This window comes from Fukomys damarensis, unplaced genomic scaffold (genome assembly GCF_012274545.1).
Source record: "Fukomys damarensis isolate Sample0158 unplaced genomic scaffold, DMR_v1.0_HiC HiC_scaffold_34, whole genome shotgun sequence".
Lineage (NCBI taxonomy): Eukaryota > Metazoa > Chordata > Mammalia > Rodentia > Bathyergidae > Fukomys > Fukomys damarensis.
The window spans coordinates 9,909,958-9,928,263 of NW_022900946.1; the positions used below are offsets into that span (position 1 = coordinate 9,909,958).

At 42.7% G+C, this 18,306-nt stretch overlaps 1 protein-coding gene across 6 annotated transcripts in view; it reads left to right on the forward strand.

Moving 5' to 3' along the window:
* Iqck (IQ motif containing K) overlaps window positions 1–18,306 on the forward strand; it is a 121,871-nt gene that overhangs the window by 27,669 nt on the left and 75,896 nt on the right. For 5 of the 6 annotated variants that reach the window (XM_010610049.3, XM_010610052.3, XM_010610054.3 and 2 more), the window contains exons 5-6: window positions 9,985–10,037; window positions 10,167–10,244. In XM_010610049.3, the coding sequence (XP_010608351.1) occupies window positions 9,985–10,037; window positions 10,167–10,244 (131 nt within the window). The remainder of the gene's footprint in view (window positions 1–9,984; window positions 10,038–10,166; window positions 10,245–18,306) is intronic. The other variant, XM_010610051.3, reaches the window with a different exon arrangement.

Here is an 18,306-nt window from a genome sequence, read left to right on the forward strand (position 1 = left end):
TAGAAATAATAACAAACTCAGAAGGTGAGAATATCATGGCTAGGGAGTCAGCATCACAATTTGTGACAAAACAAAACTAGCAGCAGTAAAAGAAAGCTCTGCATATGTCGCAAACTTCCTTAGGGAATTGATGCCTAAAAAATGGAGGCCATTTCTGTAAAAGAAGGAAAACAAGATTCAGTGAAAAGTTTTTAAAAGAACATGCTGTAAAATAAACAACTGGCTCTCTTATTTGTTTATAGAACCGCATTTACCTTGCTACACTTTAGGAACAAGAAAACTCAATTCATAAACTATTCCCTCATCCAACAGATGTTTCAACCGTTAGCCCTCTAGAATAATAAAGGGTTTTCCAACAGGGAAGTGACATACACTTTCTTAAGTTCCAACTGCATGTCAGATGTCAAGCACTGTGGATTTTCCTGTTGCCTCATGAAAGATCAGCAAGATCATCTAAAACTGTAGCCGTGGGGCTCGCTGTGTGCTTTTGTAAATGGTGGCTCAAACCCACAACATTTAATATCTGGCTCTTTAAGAAAAAGTTTGCTGACTTCTGTTTAATGTTCTAGAACTATCTGTGTTTTTCTGATCATAGCTGTTAAGCTAGAGGCGCAATGCATAGAGTTAGGGCCGTTTTCACCTGATGTTAGGACTTGCTTGTGCCTCCCCCTGGATGTCTGACCTCAGACCTTGCTAGCATTGTGACCTGCTAATCTCAAGTCTTCTAAGCTTCAGCTTATTCCTTGTTAGAGCAAAAATAATGATAGCAATTGCTTCATGTGAGGGAGTTGATGAGAATTTAATAAGAGAATGCATTGAATGACCTCACCTCAGTTCCTGGCACAGCCATAATGAAATGCAATAATTAAAAAAAAGAACAAAATTAATTTGAAGTAAAAATTCCTTAGGCCTGCAATGGGAGCCTATAAGTGGGGGTGGTATTTAAGGCAGAGGTGGGAGAAAGTAAGTCACAGGGATGTGGAGGCTTCACAGGTGCAGTGACTAAGGCCAAGGGACCTCGAATCCTCTTTCTAACTCCTGCTCTCTCTGGGCACCAGGGAAGACTCCTTCTGCTCTATGAGCCTCAGTGTTTTGATCTGTTTAAGGGAAGAGTGTGATGACAGTACCCACCTCACCAGGGCTGTTGGGAGGATTAAATGACATGGTTTATGTCCAGCACAGTAAGTCACTACCATTGTTAGTAAGACCTGTGCTTGAAGGAGGGAAGCAAAGTGCAGCAAGCAAAAAGCAAGAGGAAGGAGAGATAGGTCCAGTTTCAGAGAGAAAAATTCAGTTTCAGGCAAACAGAGTGACACGGATCTGCATGGGCATTTATCAGAGCTTCTGCTGAAAGCCTCCTTTCACCCAGGTCTTGACACCTTTCCCAAGCAGAAAGCAGGCCATGAATGCTGCAGACCCCTTTCTCCGTCTATTGGATGCAGGACTGGGCAGCTAGGTTTGCAAGTAATTTTCATTTTGAGAAGGGAGTTTTGTGGGAGTTTTTCCTTCTCCATACTGAATCTGCATAGACATTGCTCCTCCTGATCTTCCTAATGCAGTTATAGCTCCTTTTCCTGGCCAAAGTCTGTGTGAGTTGGAAAAGAAAATTATTTCAAGGAAGGCAGGAAATCAACTGGAATTGTTGATGCTCTTTAGACCACAGGTTGGTTAAAAGGCCACACCACCATCTCTGCTGTAACAAGAACTGGCTTGTACTCTACAGGAACAAATTAAGTGAGACATGTAAATATCATTATGAAGATTAAGCATTACAGTTGGGTTGATGTTTTTAAGTGATCCCTTGACATCCAGCCATGCTTTTGGATTAGCTTAATTGGAACACAAGAGATCAGAACTTAATTAGAGCTTAATTGAACTGCTTTATTAACAGAACTGGCTTAATGGCTGCACTGAACAGTTCACTTGGAAATTCTGATGCATCTCTGACAACATTTTGAGCACTCAGTAAGGATAATGATTTTTACTATTATCAGTTTTTGAAAAAGGGTTTCTTTTTATATGAGTAGTGCAAAAAAGTAGTGCAGCCTCAAATGAGTCTGCTGCATTTGGAGAGTGTTAAGCACGCAGAGGCAAGATGCCCATCTTTGCTGGAGTTAACACTTTGAGGGCAGATCTGTGATTGAAAACGCCGTTCAAGCTGAATTACATAGAAAAGGAATTTCTTTAAAAAATGTACACAAGAGGCCCATGGGGAGCTCTTCTGGTGCAGCTTGATCTCGGGCCCAGATGATGTCATCGTGGCATGGTCCCTGCCTCCACCCCCTCGTGCTTCCTCTAGGCTCACTCCACCCTAAAGGGCTTCCTTTGGGTTTCCTCCACCCGGGTTATGGTGGTACCAGTAAGGGTCAAGAGGAGCAGAGAGAGTCCCTCCCAGGATTTCTCTGTAACTGAACCAACTCAGGTCAATTACTACCTGCTTTGTTTTTTTTGTTTGTTTGTTTGTTTGTTTGTTTATTTGGTTTTCATTTGTTTGTTTTGAAATAGTCTCACTGTGTAACTCAGGCTAGCATTAGATGGACCTCGCAGCATTTCTCCTGCCTCAGCCTCCTGAGTGCTAGGATTTCAGGTGTGTACCACCATACTTGGATTACTGCCTGCCTTTGAATAAATCCTCGGAATGAGGAGAATTTACAGGCAGTTAGGCAAGGCAAGGAGCCCCATCAAGAGCACACAGCTTCAGTGTTGGGGAGACTGAACCCCCGCAAAGGAGTTCAGGATACTGTTACCAAAAGAGGGTGCAAGGGACACACTCCAGCTATTGTAATGTAACTTGCAGAAAACTAGCTTCAGTAACAAAAGCAGACTTACTGGCTCAAAAAAGTGAAGGGTCCTAAGGCAGAAAGGGATGGCTTCAGGACTGATTTGATCCAGGGGCTCACGGCTATAACTGAGGCCCTTGTTCTCTTCTGTCTCTCTGCTTGGCCTCTTGCAGACTCAGCATTGTTCTTAGGCTGGCTTCCTTCTGAGTGGCAAAGCAGCTACAACCATAGGTTTAAGTTTCGCATCCACCCACTTCAGTGAGGAGGAGGGAATGAACAAGCTCTCTGAGAACAGCCATGGATGTCATTACCCAGAAGACCCAGAAGCTGTCACTCTAACGTGGGTCAGGTGCCCATTCCTGACTCGCTGGATCCCTTTGTCCAGGATAAATGTGGACTGGCTTGGTCTGAGACAAGAGATGGAGGTGAGATAGGATTGTTTGACTGCCTTATAGGAGACACTGCTGGAGCTGGATTAGGGCTAAATGTTGTACCCATGGCAGCTGCCATCCAGCTCAAGGGTCAGGGCAGTGGTTGCTGGACATTGAAGGAACTGCAGGGGGTGCACATCATGGTTATTTCCTCATCTCTGGGGTTTAGCCCAGAGCCTGGCACATAGCAGGTGTTTGGCAAATATTTGCTGAGTGGGACCAAACTGGAGCACAGAACCTTGCTTAATTGGGAAAGAAATAAGAAATTTTGTGCCTGAGTAAAATGATGGCTGAAAATCACACCTCCGCTTTAACTGTGGATTAAAATGTGGAGTCTGGGTAGAGGAAGAAAGATCACTTCATTTCCCATTCTATTCTGTCTCATACCTATTTTCCCTCTCAGCTTTTTGAAGCACTCAAGTTTTGTTACTATGAAGACTACTGTAGGGCCAGGGATTTGGCACAGTGGTTCCGCCGCCTGCCTGGCAAGCACAGGAGCCCAAGTTCGATCCCCGGTACCACAATCAACCAACCAACCAATCAATAAAACAGACTATGAAGACTACTGTAAACCACAGTCCCTAACCTTTGTGGCCCCAGGAACCCATTTCTGGTTGAGACAGTTTTCCACAGAAAGGAGCAGGGAGTTGAAAAGACCCAAGGGGGCCACAACCTAGAGGTTTCACATGTGCAGTTCACAGTAGGGTTCACGCCCTTAGGAGAATCTCATGCTGCTGCTGACCTCACTTGAGGCAGCTCAGGCAGTAATATTAGCAAGTACAGTAATGGGGAGCTGCTGTAAGTACAGATGGACCTTCACCAGCTCCCACATAACTGACAAACTATTTCCAACTCCTAAGTCCTGTACTGATGTCATGACACTGAAATTTGCTGCCAGAAAAACTCAGTAAAATAGATCCCCTTTTCTATAAACCTTCCTTGGCCATTTTATATTCACTTCTAATAGTTGTTTTCTCTTTCAATCAAGTGCTTGAATATCTTTTTAAAAGTACAGGGCGGGGTGGGGATTTAGCTCAGTGGTTCCACCACTTCCTGCCTCACAAGCACAAGGTCCCGAGTTCAATCCCTGGTCCCCCCCCAAAAAAAAGTACAGTGAAGGAGGCAACTTTGATTCTTAACCTTGACCAAAAGGAAAAATTAGAAATTCCAGCAGTCATTGAAAAACATTTTCTAAAAGGTGAAGGAAAGGTGTGGTAGAATTATGTTGGCACTATTCCTTTTCATCAGAACACTTTTAGAAATGGTCCCGTGGCTTGGGCTGGAAGTCTTTGTGTCAGTATTTTGTTACAAGTGCTAATTTTGAATTTCTTTTGAGAAGTATTATTTTTCTCTATTTCAGTGAAAAGATATGAATGCCTGTTTGAAGTCTGATGTGATAAGTATTTTGACATCTGGTTATAATCCAATGTTATCTTATTTCAAGGATCATAAATATTGATCAGTTTTGTCATGTCTGGGAATTCCTGGTATTTCGTAGTTTATTATGGAAAATGACTGTGTGGGAAGGGAAGCTGTGGTGTTCTGTGTGCGTGCCATGCCTACAGCCTTTGCTCTTCTTTGTCCCTGCTTTATCTGTGTTCCCTACCCCATAAGTAACTGCGCTTGGTATAAGAGGCCCGTGGGCAGCCTCTCTAGGCTGGCCAGTGATTCTAAAATGGTGTGGTCCAACTTTGCTGCCCAGCCGGGATGCTCTGTCCTGGATAGCAACCTACATGTCCAATCAGGTTCCTCTTCCTGGGAACTGGGATGTCAGATGACAGAAAGAAAGAGAAGGGGAAAGACACCCAGGGACAAAGCGAAAGTTTTAAAAGACACAAGTTAACAGATCCCTTGTGAGCAGAGAGGAAAGAGAACCAATGAGGGAGTAACCACAGGAAAAGCAGCAACAAGCATGGAAAAAGAAGCCACAGCCAAGGAGCCCAGTGCCTTGTGGAAATAGAACCAGAGGTGTTGGTGGATGGCAGGAGCCTCTCCTGGGCCCGAAATGGCCACAAGCAGCAGTCCAGCCATGCCTGAGAACTGGTTCCGACACCAGGCAGAAGATTATGTTCCTCCTCACCCTTTCTGCCCTCACCCACAGTAACCTTCTGTGATAGAATATGTAATTGTTCAACAGTATTTGGGACCTCTTTCTAGGGAACACTTGACCATGTGACTGCTTTGGTCAGTGAGAGCAGTGGACATGGCATATGTCAGTCGCTGTTATTTGTTTCCATGGTAACTAACGTATTTCAGATGGAGGCTTGTTCTGTCTGCCTGAGTTGCCAGAGTGCAGGCAACACAGAACAGCCCGCTGTCATGGGTCAGAATGGTCATGGAACCTGAGTGAGAAATAAACCACTGATGATGTAAGCTAATTGAGAGATCAGGTGCCATCCCAGAAAAATGGAGCCCACTCTGATCTCAATTCCCAGTAACCAAGGTGTCACAGTCTAAATTCTTGTTTCCTGGTCACTAATGTGATGATATTGGGATGTGTGACCCTTGTGAAGTCATCAGATCATGAATTTTCATGAATGGGTTTTGTGCCTTTATAAGAGGCCCAAGGTACCTGTTTGAGCCTGGCTCCGTCTGAGGGCACAGCTAGAAGGTACCATCTTTGAGGAACGGGCACTCAGAAGGCACCAAATCTGCCAGCACCTTGATCTTGAACTTCGCAGCCTCCAGAACTGTGAGAAATAAATGTTTGGACCAGTCTAGGGCACTCTTGGTGTAGCAACCTGCAAGGGCTATGACACAGGATAACCCGAACAGATGGCTATTCCCCGCAAGCCTAAGAAGTCTCCACCAACACAAAGCCGAAACCAGCCATGCTTTAATCCACTCAGCTCCCAACATGAACTTTTGATGTTTCGGGGTAGAACTGTTCTGCTTTCAAACTGTTTCTCCTCCCAGTCTGTACCTGTCCAGTCTGTCTCTTGCATGTGTGTCCAACATAAAAATCGGTACAAAATACTGGGTGGATTGAAGCATTACTAACTGATGCCTTTTGTCTTTGAAGCTTGTCTTTTATGACATTGCCCCCTTTTATTCTACTGTACATTTTCCTCAAACAGAGAACTGAAAGAATTTCAGAGCAAATGCCCACATATCTACCACCTAGACTTCATAGTTATCCCTTTGCTTCATTTACACCATACCTGTCCATTCTGGCAACCCATTCTTTCGTCCATCTTGGATTTTTTTGGATGAATTTCAAAGTAAGTTGTAGACTCATGATGACATAATGTCTTAAGCTTTGATATTTAGTGTTTTTTTTTTTTTTTTTTAGTTTCGTCAAACTTTAGAATTTTTAAAGAAATACGTTAAAATGTTGTTTGGGATCACTCTGTTTCCTCTGCCCACCCAAACTTGCACATTTGTACCTTTTAACAATCAAGAATTCAGCATATTTGTCCACAGTACATAAATCCCGGGTGTCTACACTTTCTTAATCTTGCTCTTGAATTTTTCTCTCTGTTGCTTCCTCTCTTATCTCTTCACTCAGCACAACTTTCGTTTGCCTTCCCTTTTCTCTTTCAGCTCTCCAGCAGATAATTTTTAAACTAAACAACAGCTGAACAATACCCCCACTGTTCTGTGTGTCTGGGTATGCGTGGCACGTCCAAGCTTGTCCAGAAGAGAAGGAAACACAATTTCTTCCTTTTTATTTCTTTGCATCCAAAGTGATTAAATCTGTCTGCATGACCTTCATACATCAGACCATTTGGCTATTTTTAAATTTAATAGAACAAGCCCGGCTGCATTCCCTTTGTAGAAGAAATCTTTACCACTAAACGGTATGGTAAATGCCAAGGGAATAATTAATCTTTTGTGAGACAAGAGAGAGACTCTGCCATCCTACAATTGCTGGATTGTTTAAATTATTACACAGTAATTCATGCTAGTTACATATTTGCATTGTTGTACAAGTATTTTCTTAATTTGATTAAAGATGACTTATGGAAGGGAATCCTACTTTTGCACAACAGACTCAATAGACCTTGTTACATGATCTGGTACATTTCATTTTATTGCTCTAACCAGTTTTTTCATAAAAGGATATCAGTATTGAGGAAAAGAGCCTGCAAATAATCTCCAGCAACAGAGGCAGTACTGAGTTTTACTTACTAGCAGCAACAACAAAGCTTTTGGTTAAAAAAGGAAATACAAGGTCCCAAGTTCAATCCCTGATACCAAAAAAATAAAATAAAATAAAAAAGGATATTGATGAGCATCAATTTCACAGCAGTCTTTTCAACCTTTTCCAGGATTATAAAACTGAATTGGCTATTTCTAAGTGAAGGGAAAGAAATAAAAACAATTCCATAATAAAGTATTACAGGAAGAAAGTGAAGAGAATTGTCCAGAATTATACTATTTATTCCTACTTTTTAATGTCCAAGTCCTTGTACGTGAGTTGGTTTTTTTTTTTTTTTTTTGATGCCTAAGGTTGAATACAAAGCACTTGATTAAATGTTGGGAATAGAAAGGAGAAAGAAGATGTATGCCGGGTCCTCATGGAATTTGTAGTTTGGTAGGGGAGGTGGCACATGGGCCTGTAGTTCTGTTACAGTCTGAGGTGCTATGGTGAGGGTGGAGAGAGAACTAGGGGGAGTCTTCCCTGAAAGGAAGGCGTAAGAATGCTCAGCTTTCCTTTGAGCACCCTTGGACCCACAGGAGTGAGCTCACTGGAGAAGAGAGGAACTGTGGTTGAGACTTTTGTCTGCTGTAAGCACTGAATGACCCACACCAACTTGCATTTAAAATGGGACTATATTGGCTAACATCTCCAAGTGTCCTAGGGAACATGGAGTTCCACAGCTGGACCCAGGGTGTAGTTCAGTGTCCTCGGGAGCCTGCCACCATGGAGCGCTCAGCAGCACCTTCCTTCTTTCTTCCTAACAGGACCCAACTTGTGCTCACTCACATTGGAGCTGCCTTGTCCCTCAGGAGTGGCTTGTCTTAGTGATGATATCTGTAGCCATCGTATTTGCAAATAAGGTCACATCCTGAGGTACTGGGGCTTGGGACTCTATATGTGAGTTCTTAGGGGACACAGTTAAATCCATAACACCCCACCTTTCTCTCCCCCTCCCTCTGAGCTCCTGCCGATACTGCCTACTGGCTGAACCCAACCAGATCATAAGGGAACCTGCTGATGTGAACCATAAAATCAGCCTCCTGAGGCACAGAGCCAGGGTAGAGAAGGTGGACCGGCAGGGGCAGAGAATTTGCAGAGCACTTTGTGCCTTTTTGTGCTTGGGAGAGAGCCCTCCACGTAGCAGCCAACACCTCTAGACTGACTTGGTTCTTGGCCACCACTGTCCTGATAGAGAGGCAGGGACCCTCTGCCTCCCAGTTTGCATAACTTTCCTAGGAGAAGTTGATCAGTTCTGCTTGGGTTACAGGAAGAGACTTGAGATGGAAAGAGAAGCTAGGATAACTGCTCTTCTGTGCCATGGCCATTTTCAGCCTACCTCTCCCATTACTCTGGAACTCATTCTCCCTATGGCTTTCTAGCTGTCTGTCATCTAGGGACTGCATTCGGTTGCATGACATGAAAATTCAAGAGCAGCGGAAATCGACCAGATGCAGTTTATTTTATTTATTGTTTTTTATGTAGTCAGCTAAGGCTCTGACACCTTCTCCCCATTTCCCCATCACTACCATGTGGCTTTTGGCCTGTGGCTGAATGCTGCTGTTCCACTCCCAGCCCCACATTCAGTTCCAAATTAGAGACTTCAAAGAATTAGAAGCAACTGAGATCAAGAAAGCAGAGTTTCCTCAGAAATCTCTAGGCTCCATCCACATTTATCTCATAAAGCAGAACTTGCTACCTGGAAGCCTGAGAAATGCAGATTTTTGGCTGAATTGATTGCCATTTAGAAGAACGAGGTTTCTCTAACAGGGATGAAGTGGAGAGTGGACGTTAGGTGAACAGCTGGCACGGTCAGCAGCATAGCTGTGGTACCGTGCACTTGTCTTTCGTCTTTGTTGTGGTTTTTTAAATGTAGCTTTTATTTTTCTTTTTGGGCTTCCACCTTGGAAGGTGGCATCCAGACCTGCAGAACTGTCACTCTTGATGTGAGTGGACTGGGCAAAGCATACATAAACACTGCTACAACCAGGTGCCACATGAAGACATTGCAGTCAATGCCCCAGTGGCCAACCAAATATGTGACACTGGTCCCATACGATTATGCTGCCTAGTGATGTAATAAGTGTATTGGTTTGTGTAAGTAATGACTGTGATGTTGCCCCAGTGAGAGAAATCACTTAATGATGCATTTCTCAGAACTTAACCACACTTATCCCAGTGGGACTCACACATGACAGTATTCAGAAAAGAGAATCACGGTCTAGATTTAAACAACAAATTCCTTGGGCCAGGGATTTAGCTCAGTGGTTCTGCTGCCTGCCTCACGATGGTCCTGGCTTCAATCCCCGGTACCAAAAAATAAATAAAATAAATAAAAACAATAAACAATAAACAACAAAATCCTTCCAGACAACTCTGCTATAATCCCCTGCTACTGTGCATTTTGATTAGTCTCGACTGTTGGGAAGTATGCTTATCAACGAAGTTGACTGCAGAAATCTTTTCAGAAATCCTTGTGTTGCCTGAGTTACTCCTCATTGATATGTTTATAAATCTCTTGACAGTGATGCATCTTTCATCTATGTTTAATAATTAGCTTTTTTTCCCCTTTGTACTACTCAGATATGTGGGCAAAGTAAAATTATAATGCAATTATCTCTTCTCTCTCTAGAGGAAAAGAACCAAATTCATTGCCTGTGATTTCCTGACCGAGTGGTTGTACAAGTAAGTTGTTCATGTCTTTCAATATCCAGTGGCCCCCGGGAGTCCACAGTGTGAATTTACAAGCAGAACAGCAACTGACTTGAATTCTTGCTCATTGTTTTCTTGTTAAACACATGGCATCGTGACCAGCCAAAATCCAAAGAGGATAGGGGAGCCGTTCACAGAATTCTTCTCCATCCCGTGTGTGGAGGAATGGCTAATGCACCAGTAAGTTTGAACATTTTATTCCTAACCTTAAAACTGTGTTGATAGTTTTCTCCAATCTAAGAGAACTAATTCATGTTGTCCACCTAGGACTCAGGATCAGGTATATTTATAAATCTTATCTCTGGTTATTTTTAGCCCAGTCTAAGCACATCCTATCCTTGCTGTGATTTCATTCCAGAAACACTTGAGAGATAAAATAGAAAACAAATTCTTGTTCTAAAGAATTTATCTTTCCACTTTCTCTTTTTGTTCATCTGTGTCTCTGTCCCTGTATTTCTCCCTCCCTCCCTCTCTCTCTCTATTTCCCCACCCCTTTTTAAGACAGGGTCTCCCTGTATTTCTCAGGCTCCTGCCTCAGTCTCCCTTTCTCTCTCAACATCATTATGCCTGAGGAAATATTATGGTCTTTTCTAACCATTAATTTCTATCAATTCTCCATTTATAGTATTATGGCATAATGCTAAAACTTTTGGACCATTCTATTCTAGATCTCTTCCATTCACAGAGCTCTTAAAATTATTTATTTAACCACATAAAATTAATTTACAGTATGTAGCCAGGCATGGTGGTGCATGCCTGTAATCCCAGCACTCGGGAGGCTGAGGCAGGAGGATCGCTGTGAGTTCGAGTCCAGCCTGGGCTACATAGTGAGTTCCAGGTCAGTCTCACTACATAGTGAGACCCTGTCTCAAAAAAACCAAAAAAAAAAAAAAATTACAGTATGTAAAATTAGTAGTACTGTCTGACATGCGCTGCTTTCATCAGCGATGTAGCAGTGACAGTGATAATAGCTATCATTTATTGAGCACCTATATCACTGTTCTCAACATTTAATATCAATGAATTGCTCACCCTAGCAATGCTATATTACCAGCTCTAGTTTGCAGATGAGGAAATTTCTGTCTTTTTCTCTGACTTGCTCTTCTTTCATTCAAATGTAAACTTTTGGGATCTAGACTTGTTGATTCAGTTAGATCTAATTTATACCTTTTGATGACTTTATATATTTTAGTTTTAGATTGAATAATTTATTAATTCGTACCAGAAATATTTATTGGACACTCCCAACCTGTCAAGCAACACTCAGGTGATGGTAATACAGCAGTGAACAAAACAGCCTAGGTTCCTAGCCTTCATGGAATTTATATTCTAATGAGTAAGACAGACAATAAGAAAATACTTAAGTGCTGTGAGAAAGCAGAGGGAAGTCTGTGGCATATCAGGGGGTTGGATTTTATAGAGGATGATCATGAAAAATCTCAGCTGGGGATGACATTCAAGCGATATCCTAGTACTATTTTAAACCATCGGTAGAAGAAAAGAGAGCTCAGTTTGCCGAAAAATAATGTATGTATGTTTTCTTTTGCTTTGAAAATGTTGCTATGCCACCCCTTTAGAAGAACAATGTCAGGAAACCGAGGCACAAGGAAATCAAGTGAGGTTTGCCAAGTTGTACTCTAAACAGAGTGGAAGACCTTACATTTGACTCTTAACCCTAAATATCACATCTTTGGTTTAAATTTGCCCTCCTTAAGAATGTCAAGTTGATTAGATACTTGGCTGACTTTCTCAACTTTGAAAATTAAAAAAAGAAAAAGAAACCAGAGATTAGAGGAGTTTTTTTTCCTTTTCTTCAAATCTGACACTACACATTGAACAGGAGAATACTATCATAAATCTTTGTCTTTTGTTTCGCTCCTACCCCCTGTGCCTAATTGTGTCCACTAGAAAGCAGGAGACCCATGTTTCATTGCTCTACATGTATTTTTCTACAAGGCAGTTTTCAGTGCCATTCTCCAAGTTGCTGCTTTGCCTTGAAAATGAGCCATTTTTTCGCTTGTGCTAACCAGTGAGAAAGTGTCTTAAAGAGATCTCTACGCGAGAGTCCCCTCAAATCCCGCCATTCGTGGTCACTGCGACTGTGGAGAGCCACAGCAGCGCAGGCATGCGCTGTGAGGGAGGTGCGGAGGTGTTTGGTGGTGTTTGGGTTGGACTCCACGGGAACAGAAACGGGGCTCTTGCTTTCACTGGCATTTGTATTTGTGCTTCTCTTACCTTTCAAAGAGATGCCCAGAAGCATGATAGAAACTAAAATGATACTCCTTTAATTCGTTTGATGCAGCAAGTATCTGTTGAGCCCTCTAACACGGAGAGCTTGATGTGGTGGGAAAACAGATGAATCAATTATAGCTCCAGCCCCAGGGGTAAGAGAGACGTGTTTACAACCAGCTGTCGTTTCTGTAACAAGTGTAATTTGGATGTTAACAAAGCACTAAAGGGAAGTGGGGAGGCCGAGACCTTACCTGCCTTCCCCAGTGGGCTCGGTGCCAGCCGAGCTGAGACAGCAGCCAAGCTGCTTGGTGCCTAGATTTGGCCTGTGAGGCAAGAACTCAGGCTCTGAATTGTTTTCAAGGATATGCTTAAATAGCAAGAGAGAAGCAAGTAGGCACTGAAGTTCTCCGGAGGAGGAGGGCAAGAGCTGGGAAGTAATACCTAATTCAGGCTTTCACAGCCTTGGTGTGATTGCCGTGAAGGACTGGAACGTTCTTTGCTGGGGAAGGGTGGCCTGTGCATCTGCTCACTAGATGCCAGCAGCACCTCTCTACAGTCGTGACAAGCAAGAATGTCTACAGACACTGCTTACGTCCCCACAGGCTGGAAGTGGAAAATCACCCCTGGTTGAGAGGTCTGATCTAACACAGTGGTTTTCTGCCCTTTAATACACTCTGCCAAACAACCAGAGCACCATAGAGTGTCAGGCATTTCTCCTGGTGGCTGAGTAGGAGCTGCACCTTGCTGCTACTGCCCAGTGTAACAAGAAAATATATTGCATTATCACTAAACCTTGGAAAAAAATCAAAATTCAAGGTATGGTTTATACAGAATATGTATTGTTTTCACACTATCATAAAGTCAAGAATTATAAGTTAAACTGTCTTTAATCAGACATCTCTGTAACTGGGATGCAGCAGCTGTTGTCAGCCATTATTGACTTAAGAAGGGAAATAGAGCACGACAAAGGTCCAAAAGTGGGCAAAGGCAAGACATGGTCCAGGCATGTGCTTCAGCCAGCGTAGTTTATGGTTTTCAGTAAAAGAATGAAGTTTGAACATTATTCCGTAAGTGAGAGAGAACATTCGAAAGTTTTGCAGAAGTATAATGGGAGCCGAGTGTTTGGGCCAGATGATTCCTGAGACAGAGCAGAGGAAATGAGAGGTTTGGAATGGCCTAGAATTGTTTCAAGGGTATGGTTACAGCTCCAAGGCTTTGGCTAGGATGATGGGAGTGTAAAAAAGGGGGTCCTGGGAGAGTAGAATGGGTGGATAACAAGACATAAGAGATAAGTAGGGGCAGAGAAAGAGTGCATCTGATAAGGTAGCATTTGCTCCTGGGCAAATGAAAGACCTGTAATGGAGACTAAGAGTCTAACCAGGAAAGCAGGTTCCAGGGTTAAGAAGATCATCCTTGTTGGCACACATTGGAGTTGAGGTGCCTATAAGATACATATCCTGGAAACACCGGCCTAAAGCTGGGACTGGGATATGGAAAGGAATGTTTGAGAATTAAGGGCCCCATGTCAAATGCAGGGATAAAGTTGACATCTCAACCAAGACTGAATTTTGCACCCCCGCCGAGTTGGTTCCATAAGTTTGTGACTCTTAAATTGGCAGTGGTGACTGTGCTTGGTTTTTTTAAAAATAATTTTATTATATCAACACAATTAGTTAATTAATTTTATTATTTTGTGGGGGGGTACCTGGGGATTGAACCCGGGACCTTGTGCTTGTGAAGCAGGGTGTAGAACCACTGAGCTAAATCCCTGGCCCTGAGCTTGTTTTGAAGTTGTATTTACAAAGGAAGCCGTGGGTTCAGTTTAGAGTGTGTGTAATTTGAAGTGACATTAAAAACTCATTGTGTAAGTTTTGTATTGCTGCTGTAACAAATCAACATAAGCTTGGTAGTTTTAAAGCAACACAAATTTATAATTGTGCATTTCTTGAGGTCACAACCTAAATAGGTCTCATTAGACTAAAATCAGGGTATTGGTAGAACTGTTTTTCTTTTTTCTTTTCTTCTTCTTCAGGGGGCTTTTGGGAAAAATCTTTTTTCTTGCTTTCTGTGTCTTCTAGAAATTGCCTGCACCCCTTGGCTCATTGGTCCTGACTCCATATTCCAAGCCAGCCGTGTTGCATCTCTCTGATCATCTTCTTTAGTAACAGCTCCCTTAAGCCTCCATGTTTTGCTTGTAAGGACTCATGAGATTACATTAACTCACCTGTGATTCTCAAGCTCTTACCTGAACGACACACGCAGAATCTCTTTTGCTGTTGTCAGGTAACATATTTACACATTCTGGGAATTATTGTGTGTGTGTCTTTGGGATCTTTATTCTGCCTGTGAGAAAGGGTCATGGGAAATACCAGAGAAACTAAAAGTTGCTCCCTCCTCAGGATCACCTACATTTTAGTGAGGATCACTTCCATTTTAAAATAGTAGGACCTGGGATTTAGCTCAATGGTTCTCTTGCCTGCCTCCTAAGCACAAGGTCCCAAGTTTGATGTCCGGCACCAAAAAAATAAATAAAAAGAAATAAATAAAATAGTATTATAGTTTTGTAAAAATGACACATGATCCATGAAAAAAAAAATAGAAAAGCCAAAAGAAAATGGCCCAAAAACCACCGAGAGGCCTCCCTTCCAGATATAACCATGTCGATGTTTTAGTCTTCTTTTTACTTATTCCTCTGTTCACCTCTGTACACACACATGGACATAAGATGTGCATTCATTCCACTGAGGCCTGGGCAGAAAGTAAGAAGAAATCTAAGGCGGAGGGAGAAGAGTTGAAGAGTCTGCGGCGGGCTCTGCCGGGCTGGTAGTTCCTGTGCGTTCACATGGGTGTGGCGGCATCTGGTAGAGGGAGGCCAAGGCTGAGGCAGAGTCTGGAGGCTGGCAGGGGAGGGGCTCAGACGACAGCAGCTATTATGGAGAAACCAATAGGGAATCAGCTAAGGATAAATAGGGGTGGCCCAGCTGATGGCTTGACTGTCACCAGCAGCACTCCACAACCCTGGAAAGAGTGTGGAGAGAACAGATGGCTGATAAAATCAGGGCTAAAGTCTGGCAGAGCTAATAGTGTCAGAAATCTGGTTGGTCCAGGGGATCCTAGGTATTAGTGAAAGCATTGTTACATGTTCTAAAAATAGCATCTTACATTTTTCTCATAAATCACCATATTTTTTTTGGTGGTACTGGGAATCGAACTCGGGTCCTTGCTCTTGGGAGGCAGGTGCCGGAACCCCTGAGCTAAATCCCCAGCATCATCACCAGAGTTTTTGAATTACATTTCCACTTTAACAACCAATTCTCAGGAAGAGAAAGAAACACCACAGCAACTATTCATCTAATAGTTGTATTGTACGAAACTCAGACACTAAAACAGGAACAGTGGAGAGTACTGTGGAATCAAGCAAGTATAGTTTTTAAGATTTCAGTGTGTGGATTTTAATTGGATCCTGATTCAAAGAAGCCAACCATATTTCAAAAATGAGACAATTGAAAGGTTGAACATTTAATAGAGAGTTGATGAAAGACAAAATTATTGTTTAAGGCATGATAATACTTTCGTAGTCATGATAAAAACTCCTTTTTTAGATAAACATGCTGAAATGTTTATGTATGAAATTGCTTTGTCCTGTGGACAGAGAGGGAGACAGGGAAGTTATCATTAAGCAACGGACATGGAGAACAGTATAATTGAACCTGGCGAATGGGGATTCTGGCTTCATTTTATCTTTTTTTCTGTCTACTTTTGTTATTTTTTGAAAGTTTTACATAATTTATAAAAAGAAAAATGAGATCATTCAAAGCTTCTCACAGGCACCTGCTTGAACAGTGGATTTGCTATGGGCAAGGAGGCGCCTGCTGCTTGGCAGTAAGCAAGATGGGCTGAGGCAGCTCTGCACTGGAGATGGCTGAGTGACATTGGCGAAACCCAGTGTTCATACGAGCATGCTGAGAAATTCAAATGCCGCGGAAGGAAAGTGTTCCGGGGACAGGGAGAGTGGCAGGTATACAAAGTATTGTGATGATGGGGAGCCCTCATCACGACTCCCAAGGCCTGGCTCTGAATGCACACAATCACCTACCCGTGGCCTCCTTACCTGCTCCAATGCCAACCCCAGTTCCCCCCAGCAGCAGTGAGAAAGAGGAATAACATGGCTTTGCTCTAAACATGGCTCCAGTAATCTCAAGAGTCTTGTGGGCCAAGGAAATGGCTTTCTAGGTGAGTGATCAACGAACTTTTCTAAAAGGCAGTACATCTTTTAGGCATTACAAGCCACAGACAGTCTCTCCACTTCTCGACTCTGTTGTCATGGCATGAAAACAACCATAGACAATATGTAAATTAGTGAGCATGGCTGTGTTTCAACACAGCTATATTTACACAGACAAGTGGTGGGCAAGATTTTGTGCATGGACTAGTTTTCTGATCTCTGTCCTAGGTGGGTGCCAGTAGCTCTTCCAAACGATGGTCTTTTATAATGGCACAAGGCAATAGAAACAAGTAAGCAGGGAAAATGGAAGCACAGAGAAGGTATATTAGGCTGTTTTTCATTATAATGAAACACCTGAGGTGGACTAACTTTATGAAGAAAAGAGGTTTATTTAGCTCACCATTTTAAAATTCAAGACCATGGCACTGGCATTACCTCATGGCTGTGTTACATCATAGCTGGAGAATGTGTGTGTAGAAGAGTTCACATTGTCAAGATGAAATTAGAGGTGGGAGGCAGAGAAAGAAGGAGAGAGATAGATGAGAGACAGACAGACAGACAGTGGGGTCCCACAGTCCCTTTAGCACATATGCCCTTACTTAGCTGATCTAAAGACTTCCCACTAGGCCCCATCTCTCAAAGTTGCCATCGCCTCCCCTTACCACCTATATTGAACACCTTTGAGGGGCTACAGTTAGACCATACCCAAACCATGGCAGTTTATGGTCAGATCAGGAGTTTGGGAAGTTGAGATATACACTTTTCAGTGTTGGACATCCTAAGATGTGACCATTCTGTTGGGTGACCAATGTGGAGGAAAGATGGGGTCATTGAAAACATGTGACCCTGTAGTCAATCTGGATGATGAAGTACATGAGAAGGTTAGAGGAGATGACTGAAGAAATTGACAGTGCGTCAGATACTAAAGCTGTTGAAGGAGGTACAGGTGTGTTCTGTAAGTGGAAGAAGTGACAGTGTAGGGTAGCGATTAGGAGCTTGGGCTCTGAGATCACGCCTCCGCTTTCTAAACCCAACTTCAGCATTCCAGGCTTTGTGACTTTGGGCAAAGATCACTTAATCCCAGTAAGTCTCAGTTTTTCCACCTGTAAAAGTCTTTCTTCTAAACAAAAAGGTTCCCCCGAAATTCTGGTGCCAGCTCATAAGAGGAGTAAACATTTTTTCCACTACTGATACATATACCATGCAGCTGTGTTCCTGCTACTTAAAGCGAGTTATTTATTTGTTCAGTTGTTCAGCTAATGTTTATGGAATGCTAACTGTGCCTTAAAATTATGGGGTGGATATATTCACAAGCAGGCTAGCTACCACTCACTAAACACCTCTTTTGTGCCTTAGAACTCTGAAACAGACAACAAGGTTCTTGTCTTCATGGGCAGACAGATATTTTGCATAGTTTGCTTGCGGTATATGCATACTTAATTTATGCTGATTCAGTGATATGCTCTTGTTGGGCGAAGGGGGTGGAAAACAAGGGGAGAAAAAGAGGAGGGGGAGGGGGAGAGGAAGGGAAGGAGAAGGGAGAGAGAGAAGAGAGGACAGAGGAGAATTTTTAAATGCAAGCAATTCTCAACAATTCACTCTGGAGGTAAAGAATGAAATGGGACACACGACTCAGTGTTTTCTTTTGTGGTTCTCAAATTTGCATGCCTCCCTAACCTAAGTATCTCAGAAGGCAACTACCTCACGTTTACACACATTCACCCAAGTATCATTGTGAGCACTTTACAAATATTACCTAATGTAACTCACAACAATTCTAAAAAA